The sequence below is a fragment of the Nilaparvata lugens genome, chromosome 7 (assembly GCF_014356525.2).
Source record: "Nilaparvata lugens isolate BPH chromosome 7, ASM1435652v1, whole genome shotgun sequence".
NCBI classification, from domain to species: domain Eukaryota; kingdom Metazoa; phylum Arthropoda; class Insecta; order Hemiptera; family Delphacidae; genus Nilaparvata; species Nilaparvata lugens.
This window is the reverse complement of record NC_052510.1, coordinates 3,831,027-3,845,647: the sequence shown is the minus strand read 5'-3', so window position 1 is coordinate 3,845,647 and position 14,621 is coordinate 3,831,027. Positions and strand designations below refer to the sequence as shown.

The 14,621-nt window shown below is 31.2% G+C and overlaps 2 protein-coding genes across 3 annotated transcripts in view; one reads left to right on the top strand and one right to left on the bottom strand.

Annotated features, from left to right (window-relative positions):
* LOC111058879 (golgin-84-like) overlaps nucleotides 1-14,621 on the top strand; it is an 83,313-nt gene that overhangs the window by 52,847 nt on the left and 15,845 nt on the right. The window lies entirely within an intron of this gene.
* On the bottom strand, nucleotides 5,727-12,238 carry LOC111058874 (BTB/POZ domain-containing protein 3). 2 transcript variants are annotated; one of them, XM_039433459.1, is made up of 3 exons: nucleotides 12,110-12,238; nucleotides 7,394-8,690; nucleotides 5,727-7,358 (listed from the first exon to the last, which is right to left on the bottom strand). In XM_039433459.1, the coding sequence occupies exon 2, from the start codon at nucleotides 8,678-8,680 to the stop codon at nucleotides 7,427-7,429; it is 1,254 nt and encodes a 417-aa protein (XP_039289393.1). In that variant the 5' UTR covers nucleotides 8,681-8,690; nucleotides 12,110-12,238; the 3' UTR covers nucleotides 5,727-7,358; nucleotides 7,394-7,426. The 2 variants fall into 2 exon arrangements, with proteins under 2 accessions (XP_039289393.1, XP_022202147.2); XM_022346455.2 differs by having other exon boundaries at nucleotides 5,727-8,690.

The following is a 14,621-nucleotide window of genomic DNA, read 5'->3' as shown; positions in this document are numbered from 1 at the left end:
GATTTTGGTGGAGAGGATAGCCTTGAAAAGTACGGCAGGCCTGACTCGCGTTGCTCACAACTAGTGTGTAGTGATTTTGCTCGGAGCCGTTCAAAGACACAGGCCAAATCCGCAGGCCGCCACAGCCAATTCCGTAAGTGTGTAGGGACCTTAAAGGGACCTACCTTTTTGCCTGTGTCCTTGAACGGCTTGGTGCAAAATCACTACATACTTTTTGTGAGCAATGGGTCCCGTCTGTCGAACTTTTCAAGTCCATCCTCTCCACCGAAATCTGAATCGTCCATTAATGGAGATAGAGGAATTTTGATTTAAGATTTACATTTGGCGACCCCAAATTCTAAAGCATAAGTCCCATTTTCGAAAACAAGGGAGTTATTGCTGTTTTTAATATAGCTTTCTATTATCATAGTAAAAACGTTCTAGATTAATAAGATAATAATTCATACCACCCGCACCTCTCTTGTAAAAATCCAGGCAAAATTCATTGGTGCTCGTCAAATGCGGGGGTTTCCAAATGGAGACACAATACTGGTACAGTATGAATAGTTTGTTAATGACGTTCACTAGTTACCATAGGCCTAACTTTGCTCATACTATTGCAGTTGCTTATTTTAGTTCTAAATATGGTAATTCACGTTTCATCATTCTTTAATAGAATATTTTGTAGAAGCCCTTGAAATAAGAGTGAAACATTTATATCATTTTTGAATGATTTATAAGAAGTATCTTTAAATGTGAAAACTTTAAAACGGTTTGAGATATGGATGTTCTATTCTTGACATTCAATTTTTGCAAAAAAATATATTGAAATCACATAACCTCCTTCCAATTAAAAAATGAAGTTTTTCATTATAGATTTCATTATAGTTTTTCCCCAATATAGAGGATCCAAGATGATGAAGAGAAATTTTCAAGGATCAGAAAAGTAGTTCTTTTTCAATCAAATAGGATTCCCCACTTTTAAGTGTTTAAAAACTTCTAAAAACCTTTGCCTGTCCCTTTGCGAGCAAATAATATTGGAAGATAAAGAGTCATCTGAAAAAGAACACAACTATTTGAAAACCTTGCTGATGAGAGGGTGCGTTTTAAATTTTGGTTTGCAATCATCAGTATTGCAACAATGAAAGGTTTAGGAAATGCTTACATTTAACACCGGCATTTTTTTTTTATTATGGCTTGGTTGCATAAATGCCAGTTAAATTTTAATCGTGATTAATTTCACGAGAACCAATCAGAGAAGCAATCTTTTCTCAAATGTCTTTTTTTAGAAAAGAAGGCTTTTGTGTCGTTTATATTGTAACCGTGATTAATTTTATGAGAACCTATCAGAAAAGGTCTTTTAGAAAAGATGGCTTCTCTGATCGGTTCTCGTGAAATTAATCACAGTTAAAATTTAACCAGCACTAAACCTGTAATTTTTATTCTTCACATAAACAATTATCAACTACTTTTTACAAAATTTCGTCGTCTACAGTGCTCCAATTCCTATTTGCACACATCTCAAATCAAATTCAAATCCCCACCACTACTTAAATTGTCCCAAGAATGTTTGTCACCGATACTCAAAAATGACAACAACGCTATTTTACGTTACGGTCATCACCAGCAAAATACCTGAAATGACATTTTAAAAGTAGATAACTAACCATCCTAGACTTCATCCATGCATGCTTCAGTTAGCCTACACGTATAGGTTAGACCTACTCGTACAGGTATAAATAATATTGAAAGGCTATTTCAGAATTATTTCCATTGAAATTACTTATTTTTAATAGGATTTCTATTTTTCTCTTATTTTTAAAAGAAATTGGAATAGAATACCTACCAAATAACTTAATTTCTGTTGTTTTGAGATTCAGATTAGTGTATCACAACTTTTTAAAATAACCGCCATTTCAGGTTTGTATAAAAATAAAATCTGATCTCAGTTATGGAAGCAAATTTTTGAATCAAATTATGAAAAAATATATATTCTTGAATGATTTGACATTAAATTGATTATTTTATCAAGGAAATTATAATTATTATTAGATCAAATTTAATGGGATGAATTGAGTAACAGCTGTGTTCAGTCAGTGGCAAAATGGAGAGACTTGGCAACGTTTTTCTCCTATCTTTCTTCACTGCCACTATAACGTGGACCTCACTATAGTTACAACCCCTAAGTCACCCCGTTACATTTCTAGTTGACAAAATCCTTATTTGTTGCATTAATTACTATTGTCGACATGCATATTTCCACAAAATGACCATGAAAAATATTCAGTTGATACATAGTATTTTATTTATTTATTCATATGGCTTTTATCGGCAGAGAGATCCTTTTGGATGTTCTGCCTTGCCGTATTACCCAATGTCATTTCCTATCAACACTCAAGTTTATAGGTTATGTCTTGGGTTCTTCATGTTTTCTCACTAAAAATTTGCACTTTCACACATAGTATTTTAAAGAAAGAAACAGTATAGCTTGAAAACAATGGCCAGTTTTTGATGATCTCTATAAATAATAATTTTCATATAAAGTTAGCCAAGACACTTTAGCCAAGGATGCACTATTGTTCAGAATGTTTATTATTTTTTACTTTCCTTGCCCTATTACCATAGGTAAGGAAAGTATTGCTTTCCGAAAAAAATTAAAGTACCCCAATTTCTATACGTTTCAAGGTCCCCTGAGTCCAAAAAAGTGGTTTTTGGGTATTGGTCTGTATGTGTGTGTATATGAGTGTATGTGTACACGATATCTCATCTCCCATTCAACGGAATGACTTGAAATTTGGAACTTAAGGTCCTTACACTATAAGGATCCGACACGAACAATTTCGATCAAATGCAATTCAAGATGGCGGCTAAAATGGAGAAAATATTGTCAAAACCGGGTTTTTCGCGATTTTCTCGAAAACGGCTCCAACGATTTTAATTAAATTTATACCTAAAATAGTCATTGATAAGCTCGATCAACTGCCACAAGTCTCATATCTGTAAAAATTTCAGGAGCTCCGCCCCATCTATGCAAAGTTTGATTTTAGATTCCCAATTATCAGGCTTCAGATACAATTTAAACGAAAAATTTCGAGTGGAATAGATTGAGCATGAGAATCTCTACAATTTATTTCCAGTAACATTTTCACCTAAAATTGAAAATAAGCTCGAAGTTCGAGAAAATGTAATTATCCAATTGCAAACTGTTGGCAACTGTTATTAAATGATTCACTATGAAGAGATAGCAGACTTCGCATGTCTCCAGCGTTATTGTCCTGTCACCTGCTGGCTCAGATCTTTGTTTATAAGTAGACTTGAGATGCGCATGTACACTAGCGTCAGGTGATCAATTTTCATAACGGCAAGGAAATTTGTGTGAGTGCGCCACACCAGATTTTTGCAATTTGATTTTTTTTTCTTTCATCTTATACTTTTTAAATCTTTAAAGTGTAATATTTATTTTTTCCAAGTTTATTTATCTTTGTAACTGGGCACCCGCCGAAAAACCTTCGGGTTTGGCAGGACCCTCAATTGTTTGTATTGTGAATAGAAATTTTGATTTGATTGATTTGATAATACTAATATCCTCTATTTTTTTCAATCTGTATTGCTTATTGAAAATAAATTGGTAATATGAGTGATGCCAGGAATTTATTCGGCCCTGGGGTACACACTAGTATCGGATATAAATTTATTATATTTTGAAAGAATTGTCTGTCAATTTGGATGGATGAAGTACACCCACACTGATAAGACAACACTGTACAGTGAAATGCAAAAATAATTATAATACTAAAAAATCTGGTGTGGTACACTCAAACAACTTTCCTTGCTCATCGAACTGTAAGCCTCATTCTTAAACGAGAATAATTTAGGGGAATAACATAATGTCTATTGGCGGCAACATATTTGAAACTACGATCACACTACTGTATATATGTGCATTATTGTTTTCAGAGTACTTTTTTCCTTTGTGTAAATTATTGTGAAATTTGATGATTTTTTAAAAGTCGTCAAAACAGCTGTTCTACAGATGAAATATCTCGACTATGTGTTCTTTTAATAAACTACTCTACCTACCTCATGCACGAAAAGGAGGTTACAAAGTCAATTTCTCAAGGATGGGGTAGACCCCCCATTAGTTTCCCAGGTAAAAGACTCATGCCAGTTGATAGAGCTGATAAATACAGGATATGAGTTTGAAAAAAATCTATCAAGTCATTTTTGAGAAAATTGTGAAAAAGATGGTTTTTTTTAGTAATCATCCGCCATTTTTCTTAAGGATATTTCGGAGCTCCTGCAATTTTCCCAGTAATGAGACTCATGTCAGTTAATAGGGCTTATAAATAGCTATCCATGGTATAAATTTGAAGAAAATCGTTAGAGCCGTTTTCAAGAAAACCGTGAAAAACATGTTTTTTTCAGTAATTATCCGTCATCTTGAAATGAATTTTATTGAATTTCTTATTGTCGGATCCTCATGATATAAGAACCTTAAGTTTAAAATTTCAAGTCAATCGGTTGACTAGGAATGGAGTTATCGTGTTCACAGACATACACACATACACACACACAGACCAACACCCAAAAATCATGTTTTTGTGTTTTTGGACTCAGGGGACCTTGAAACGTATAGAAAACTTGAAATTAGGGCACCTTCATTTTTTTGGAAAGCAATACTTTCCTCCTATGGTAATAGGGCAAGGAAAGTAAAAAGAAACCACCAAAAATAAATTAATACAAATAAAGATGTCGAATATGGTCACAGACTTATCTCTTCATGGAAAATCTTATCCTGTGTATGAAAAAATTTTGTTGATTTTTCCATTCACTCGATGAGGTTTTTCTTGAAACGGATTTTCCATTGCATGTTGTACTAAAAAAGACATCAATCTGAAATTACACTCTTGCAATCTTTCATTGTGATTGTAATTTGATAAGAATAAAGCTTGTGTTTGTAGCTTACTGTGATATCAAAGATTCAGGAAGTAAAGCTCCACTCCAGATACTTGTTGATCTGATATAGATCATAGTTGGTCAAAAAATGCGTTAAATTTGTACAGTCTTTAAACTCCCTTAAAGTAACAGTATATTATTGATAACAGAAATATCTTGTGGTGAACAAATAAATTTGCAAACAAATAGTATAGCTTCTAAGATTGTTTATTTGTGATACTTTTACAAAGTTTCATTCAAGATTGACCTGAAATAGTTATTTGTGCAACTAGTGCGCAAAGTGACAGTTTGCTGCACCGAAAGAAACGTTTACGCCCGAGCCGTAGGCGAGGGCGGAATGGTTTGTTGAGTGCAGCAGAGGAACTTTGCGCACGTATTTCACATTAAGTTTTTCCTACAGTTACCATTGAATATGAAAAGTGGGTAATTATGGGTAAAATTGCCTGAAATGCATCAAATGTTTTTCTGTGTAATTTTATTATTGATAAAAACCTTAATCCTAAAATCCTAAAGTCATCGTTGTCCTTGGTTATAATATATAATGAATAATAATTAGCGCGTTGTGCTTGGTTGCACCTCTGCTCACTATAGCAGCCACAGCAGTCACTGTTACCAACTTCATTTTGATTTTGCTGCACTGTTGCTCCATATAACCTACTAAGTATTTTGCGTTGCCATGTTGCAAATCTGGAATGCAGAAAATTTTTTCCCGCACTAGAGCGGAAAAGTGATTCTTTGCGTTCTGTAATCAGTGCAGCAATGGCCACTTTTCAACGTAACTGTAGGAAAAATATTACATTTCATTCCACATTAGATTGAGTGATCAAGAATTCACTAAAAAATTATAATTGACAGAGCTGTCTTGTAAAACTATCTCTTCATTAGTTCTACTCTTGAATAGGAAGAAAAAATGAAAATCCAAGTACTTTTTTTTTAAATTGTTTATTTACGACAGGTTTCGGCTATGATGTCATTATCAAGAACTACTTGATAAGCAAGAATTCTTCAAGCCATTACTTGATAATGACATCATGGCCGAAACATGTCATAAACAATTTTTTTTTAAATGGGACTTAGATTTTTCTTTTTTCTTTCTGTCTTGTAAAGTATAAAATGGAATAAATGAGATATGATATAATTTGCTAATAATTAATATTATTAGAACTTATAAACAAACAGTAACTCTTTCATTGGATTAGTTTTTCATGCAATAGATAAATCAAGTAATTAACAATAAAAGATACAAAATATTATTGAGAAAATGGTATAAATGAAAGATTACATAATAAACTAATTATAATCATGACTTATATTGTATAGAACAAAGTTTAGACAGTAGAATGGAGTAACTAATGTTAGCTTATCATGAATATTCTTAACACATTTGAAAATCTTTCAGATAAATTTATTTCTTATTTCAATATTCCTTCTATATTGGTTACTATGCTAGTTTGCTGACAATTTTAAAACAAGATATTTGTCCTACTTCTCCTGAACAAACTACATTGTTTGGTATAACATTTGATACTACATTGAATGATATAAAGTAGAAAAAATCACCATATCATCCATGATGTTGAAATTAAGTACGATGAAAACTAGTACTCATCATACAATAGATTAAGTTAACAAAAATTCAGGATCAGGAAAAATTATACAAACAATTTAAAAACTATTTCCACTTTCAACTAGATTATAATTGCCTACATGTGGAACACAAGATGGAAATATGCTTACAGTCTGCTGTACTGGAGGAAAAATGTTTTTTATGTTAAATATGTGGTATTTTAGATAAAACTGTCGCATTAGAAATCATTGAGAACATACTGTCTTAACTTACAAAAAAATGAGAATAATAAGTGAATAAATCATCATTTTAGACGCTACTGACTATGATGTCTCAGTAGCATTTTGTTTCACTGTATTTTTGACAAACATATACTGTGAACTCTACTGTCTGTAATGGTATTTTGTGATAAATCATTTTTTGGACTGTAGTCATATTTAATGCACTTTAATAGATATTGAAATCAAATCAATATAAAAATTTCAATTGATCACATAACAATAATTTGTTATTAGTCTTATTTATACAAGTACATCACAGTAGATAGGCCTAACTGTGATGATTCTCAATGTATTTGTGATACATTTATTCTGCATTGGAATGGAATAATATTATTACAATAATAAAAGTATAGAATCTTATTTAAAAGTGTTATGATTTCATTCTATAAACTGATTTGGAAAGAAAATTATATCAGGAATGCTAAAATATACTTAAATCAGATGGGGTCACATTCACTACACACAAGTAATTATGAAACTAAATGTTCGTGAGTAATACATGGATAAAAACTCATATGGAAAAATATATAGAAAAATAAAATCATATAGAAAAATAAAACTGAATGAGAGTGAAAATATATCGTGGAAAAATAAGACTGATTGAGTGAAAAATGATACATGTTCTCAGGTTCTCTTAGGAGTCCTATAAATTGATTTTTTCGACTTTGAATGTTCCCTCGATAGATAATAATTTATCATTGAAACGTTCATTTCGAAGTTTGAAGATAGGAATCACCTCCAGAAAAATTGTCCTGTTACCGATTTGAGCATTCTGGTGTATGTAGTCACTATATTCATTTTCGAATACAAGGTCATCACATTCATTTTTTGCTGAAACTCTGAATTTGTATTTAATAATGTACAATGATTTTTCATTATAATAGGAAGTATTAACCCTAAAAAAAATGAATCCTGAGTGAAAATCAATATGAAATGTAAAAGTGTATTGATTGTTTGATGTAAGACCTGGTAATGCATATCCAGTTTTGGAACTATTTGCGTTATCAACTCGAATTGCGAATACATGATAACCATGATAATACACAGAAGCAGCAAGATTGAACATACGAGGCTGCTCTAACAATGAAATACTATCTGGCATTGGTTTTGAAGATGATTTCAATTTATTGCAAGCGATTGCATGCTTTTCGTCAGGAGTTAATAATTTAGAGTCCCCAACCCTTGACACAAATTCCTCCCCGGTGATAGTGAGAAAGCGGATGAGCTTTTTAAGATTGTTGAAACTTGAAGCTATGTCATTGTCACTGATAGCCTTGCGTTCTGCTTCAGCCAAAGCCCATCGCTCAAAGTGTTCAAAAACCTTTATTTCCGAACTTAATTTCAGAGCTGGCAGTTCCAAAATCAACTCGATTGTCTCAGGTTTGACTGTAATGAAATAATCACTATGAACTATTTCATTGGTATTTTCTTGAATTATTTTTGTGCATAACTCTTTGAATTTTGTGATGCAATTGAATTGGCAAAGTTCATAGAACTCTAACACTTGTGATGGTTTGAGATTCTCTTCGATGAATTTGATGCAGACATTTTCAAGTTGTGTAACCAGATATTTTTGAGCAGAAATGTAGGTGAAAAGAGCATGTGACACTGAACTGAAACTAATTTCGCCTGTATAAATGAATGTTTTCATACCTTCAAATCCGTCTGCACTCAAATCTTCAATGTTCACTGTGCTGTCTTCCTTTAGTGGACCGTAGAACATAGCATCGAAAACGTCACTAGCTGCACTGAATATTAATTTATGTCCTTTTATGATTTTTCTTTCTGGTCCAACTATGAATTCGCAATCGCTGTGGATGTCACCTTCTACCAAATGATGAAAACGCTTCTTTAGAAATGCATTATCATTAATCCTCTCATCCACGTTAGAACTCATTTTCCAGTACCTGTGCAATGGACAAACAAGTTAAACTCGTCAGAGAAACAATTATCAATCTGTAATTACTAATAATTTTTTTCGAATTTCAAATATTTACAAATTATGAGACAAAATTCGTACAGCTTAACAATATTAAGTAATAAGTTAATAATTATGAAGTACATAAAAGGATAAAAGTCTAATTATTAAACAATAACTTCAAACAAGAATTCGAACATGCTAAAGCAGGACTAATTTGTGAATTTTGATAGAAAAATACTGCTTGCTGAGAGTACAAAACTCTATGTCTGCGAGCAGGAATGAATATCTCATTATTTATGAATTTATAGAGAAGAAGAAAATGAAGAAGGAAAGAAAAATTAACAACCAATCACTCACACATTCACACTAAACATGCTCACTTTCCAATTCCAGCTCATTTAGCCAATACATAACCACCATTATCAGAGTATTTTAACTATGAAACCACATTGAATAAGGTCTCTAGATAGTCAGGCATAAGACCTCTAAGCCATCCAAGATCTTTCGTTTTAAAAACAAGTCGATTTTGTGTTCTCCTAATTTCAAGAGGAATATTGTTGAAATACTTGGGGCCAAGAAATACAAACTATTTCTGGAAACAAGTGGTATACGATTCAGGAAGTATCAGTAAATCAGATGTTACTCTCCTAGTTTGATAACTAGGAACATCCACAGTTTCCAGAACATGAAACATATACATTATTATTCTTGGCTGGAAAAGTTGAAGATGTCTCAATCGTTCAAAAAAAAGAATACAGTTATAATAATGAAACAAAATTATTTATCCAATAACTATGAATAATTTGTATTCTTACACTTTCGTCAATACTGAGTGACATGGAATCACTGGCTATTTGTTACATTATGGTTTATCAGATAGGTTTTCATTTTTTTTTAAGAAGTGCTTTAGAATTCTCAATCCATGACCAGTATTTTTGCTGGATGTATTCTGTCAGATATTATTAGTAGCAGCTATTATAATTTCAACATTTTATCAGATATCTATTGATTAAGGCTGTGCAAAGGCTAAAAATAAACTTTAAACTCGTGATATTTTTCCAAGTTTTTCCAAGCTTGATTTATCATCAAGCTATCTAAATTAAAAAGTTTTCTCGGGAAAACATTTTTTTTCGATCATTACTTTTTGAGATATGAGCGACTGAAGTTTGAATTTTTAGGACAGAACATTTCAAATTCGGTACGATATAAATCCATGAGATTTAGAGGATAAATTCTTCATGGTATTGTTGAACTAGTAAAACAAAAATTTTCTGAAAATATCAATTTTTGGAAAAGTTATTCAATTTACCAAAAATAACAACTAAAAGTTATTTTTGGTTATTTTTAGTAAATTATTGAATAACTATCTTAAAGATTTATATTTTCAGAAAATTTTTGTTTTACTAGATCAACAATACCCTGAAGAATCTATCCTCTAAATCTCATGGATTTATCTCTTACCGAATTTGAAATGTTGTTCCAAAAATTTAAACTTTAGGCGCTCATATCTCAAAAATTAATGATCAGAAAAAAAAATGTTTTCCTGAGAAAACTTTTTTTCATTTTGATAGCTTGATGATATTATACAAATCAAAAAACTTTGAAAAATATCTCGAGTAAAAAGTTTATTTTTAGTTTTTGCACAGCCTTAAGGAGCTATTCCTATACAGAATGGTGAAATTTCTACCTCATAATTTCTTATTTTGTCGAAAAATTGAAATATTTTTTTCAAAACATGCAAGATGGTAGAGCCTATTTTAATGTATATTCTTTCTATGTCCTATAATCTTAGTTTTTTAGTTAGTCTACTCGATGTAGGCCCTACTGTTTTCCCTACTTGATGAACATTCAACTAATAGTACCTGCCACTAACAGATAGTTTCATGGAAACCAACCTGTCAAATGCAAAGACATTTGTTATCAAATGTACCAAACTTGAAATTAATTTTTTTTTAATTTGCCTTGATTTTTAGAACTTATTAAAGATAGAAAGCTCCGAATGATTTCATTTTATTATCTAAAAAGGAGGAGTGATGTTTCCTGTACGATGGCTCAATTTACCAAAAAATTACAGAAAGCTGGAAAAGGAAACAAAAACCCGAGGTTTGTTTTTGGGCCACCCTTTAAAAAATTCCAGGGCTAGAAGGTCAAATTTTTGTATTAAATCATTGCAAAGAAACCCCAACTGGAGTTCCTTCCAGCAAAAAGTACCTGGAGATTGGTCGAAATGTTTTAGAACATTATCTAAAGCTGCGTTCACACCAAATTTATTAACAAATAACCTTATCCTTAAAGATTCTATTAGATTGAACAGAACTTGACAAACACATATGTTTTAAGATTAAACATAACTTATCATACACATGATGAACATATGTGTTTGTCAAGTTCCGTTCAATCTAATAGAATCTATAAGGATTAGGTTATTAATATTTTGTTAATAACTTTGATTTAAATGCAGCTTAAGACAAGCCAATAGCAACAGGACATGCATGATGTAAATGCTGTCATCATACATTGTGTCATCACAGCAAAATATGTTAGAGGTTAGGTTTTTGCATCTTTGATTTTTATTTACTTTTTTCTTCACTATTCAATTTGAGGTTCAAATATTATGATAAATATTATTATAAGCTTAATTTGAGATTTTCCAGTGCTTTATTTATTGTTATTAGTTGTTTATTTGAAGTTGAAAGCCTCTCACTGGTGACAAAACATGCATGATAGACATGTAGGTGTGTGTGCAGGACATGTTTATCAAGCAAGACTTGTTGTTAGTGGCCAGCCTAATGAAACTAGGCAAAAGAGGCAGAAATTGTCCCTGTTTGTGCATAACATAGAGTCTGGCTTAATAACAATGACCCAATTTATCGTTTATACAAAATTACCACAGATAATACAATTGCCATACAACATACATTATAGGTTATACAGGTATATAGTCTCTAATATTGGATAAAATATAGAACTAATCTCAGTAGGAATAAAAATACCAGTTTATGTTGTAATCTGCATCTTATTTTAAAATAAATCTGAATCCATATAAGTTAATATTATAACTCAACCCTCAAACAAAATAAAACTATTTTATATAATAAAACTATTATTGTTCAGGTGAATTTCATACGGTAACATTTAACATGTCATAGAAAAAAGATCAAACTTGGGTTTGAAGTTGAATTAAATGCTTTATATATGCTGGAAAACTGAAATTTGCAGCTAAAATAATTAGTAGTGGGTAGGCTAGGCCTAATAATAGAAAAAAGATAGCGTAAGTGCCTCTCTGGCCTAAGCAACTAACCATGAAAAAGTTTACATCAAAGAATATATCAATTTATTAGAATTAGGTAATAACATTTTAAAGAAATTATTATTAACATTTTTTATTCGATTTTAAGTGCTAACCTGGATTTACTGGAGGCTTTTTCTTTTGAATAAAACAATTGATCATACGATAAATTACAAAGTTGCAACTTTTTTTGCAAGCAGCATGCATCATTAGTGTCATTATTGTCTCTCAAACAGTGTTACCAGTCCAACATTTCCCAATTACCCCCGCCAGAGCAAAAAATTACCCGCATTTTGTCAAAATTACCCTCAACAAACTAAAAATTCCCTATTCAACCAAGAATTCCCTACATAATTTCCACTCCACCTGTCAAAAAACATGAGAAAATATGATAAATAATTTTCTTGTGGAAGATTATAAAGGTAACAATAATAAAACAAATTGATATTTTCATTTCCAATTACCCGGTTTTTTAAACCTCCATTTGCCCTTACCCAGAGCATTACCTGCTTTTCGGGAAATTACCAGCTTTTTGGAAAAACTGATCTCAAATCAAGTTAAGCTGGGTTTTCGTTTGTGCGTAAATGCCGTCGTCGACCAGGACAGGGCAGTGAACTCTAAACTAACTGGAACGGGCTGTCCAATGCTTAGCTACAACCAAAAGTGTGTAAGGCGGAGTGAGTGAGACAGGCATACCGTGTGGGATTCCCTTCTCTCTCGTACTCATACATTCAAGCAGGCTGTTGCAGCTCTTGAGTACGATTTTTCATTTTTAAAGTTTAAAAACGGATTTGAATGAGTATTAGGGCTATTAGTATTAGATCACAACCTTTTCTCTTAAATATTGTGATGTATTTGTAGTGAAATGCGTAGAATTGAATAAAAATACAACCTAAAAATGGTGATGTATTGTGTTGCATTTGGATGCAAGAATGGTCATGTTAAAGGAAATGAAATACCATTTCACAGGTAAGTCAAACATTTTTAATCTGTTAATTAATTTGAAGAAATCTTTTTGTTTTACATACATTTCCAATACTTCTTTCTATATTGATCAGTTTATTTGACCAAAAATAAAACAACAAATTTGGTTATATTCCTAGTAAGTTATACCGTACTATGATAGTTTCTATGTTTATTGAAAATTTCGGCCTACATTATAGCATCTAAAATAAAAAACATAGTTGAAGAACAAATTAATCCTTATTCAAAAAAGAATAAATAATATCTGATGCAGAAATTGTGAATGTTTCCCTACAAAGACTATCATTCATTCTATCACACATTCTATGTATGATGTAATTTATGGATATAAATTTGTTGTTAAGCATCAGCATATAATAAATATAGTATATTTATCATAATATTTGTATACGGTATATTATGTAGGTACAGTAGGCGTATCATACATTTTATGTATAATGTATAATATAAATTTAGTGTAAGTAGCAGCATATAATACTATAATCTAATAGAATCTATAAGTACGAAAAATAAACATTTAATGAATTTTGTGTGAACACAGCTTTACAATAATGATTAATAATTCTGTGTTATCATCATGAGATGACATAATTTATTTTAGGTACCTACTTTTATTTTGTAAAATATGATATTGCTATCAGCTGAATTGTAATTAATTTTTGAAATCTTCCCATTTCAAATAAATTTAATAATCGTTCAATTTACAATTATAACATAATTTTATGTGTATAATTATATGTGTATTATTGTTTATATAATTTATAATTATAAAATAATTATTATTTAGCATATTTTACTGTTTGCTTATCATATGGTCATAATTATAATACAATTGATATAATGTTTCTCCATAGATTTCTTTGCATCATTTCTGAAACTCCCGCACTGATTTGAAATGTTATCAGAATACCTAGTATATTGCTATCATTACATAATTTAATAATCCTGTGTTATTGAATCATCATAATTTATTTTATTTACCTACGTTTATTGTGAAAAATATGAGATTGGACTATGAGCCTGTTTTTTTATTCCCAATCATTTCATGACAGTTTATATTTGTCCTTGTTAAATAAATAAAAATAAATAAATAATACGCTTCTCTTAAATCTGGCCCAAAGTTATTCCCATGCTTGTGAAAAGTTGACAATACTAAAACTACTGCAGTCACAAATAAAAAATTCTTTTCTTTATTAATATTCAACCTATTTCATTATTTTTGCTCTCAAAAAGTTAACAATGAACTGCTTAATAAAGGAAAAATAACGCTTCCGTGGAATAAGACATACAATATAGAGATAAAAATAGAAATTGAGACTGTGCAATGCATTCTCCCATAAGAGCCAATGCGTAACAAAATGAACGAATCCCACAGCAATGCGGGTTGCCTATCTTTACCAGCTGCCTCACTTTTTTTGTGTTGCTAGTCCATTCCAGTTAGTTTAGAGTTCACTGGGACAGGGTCACAGAATATGTATACTATGACAGGGTGATGATCTCAGATTCGGTAGATTTCAATTTGTCTACATAACCTAGAAGATTATGTTCAATTATGTTTTAATGGGGCAGGTTGAGCTTATACTTTTTTATACTTTCAAATGGCAATATGTTGATATTATTAGAAATGTTTAACTCTTCAATAAT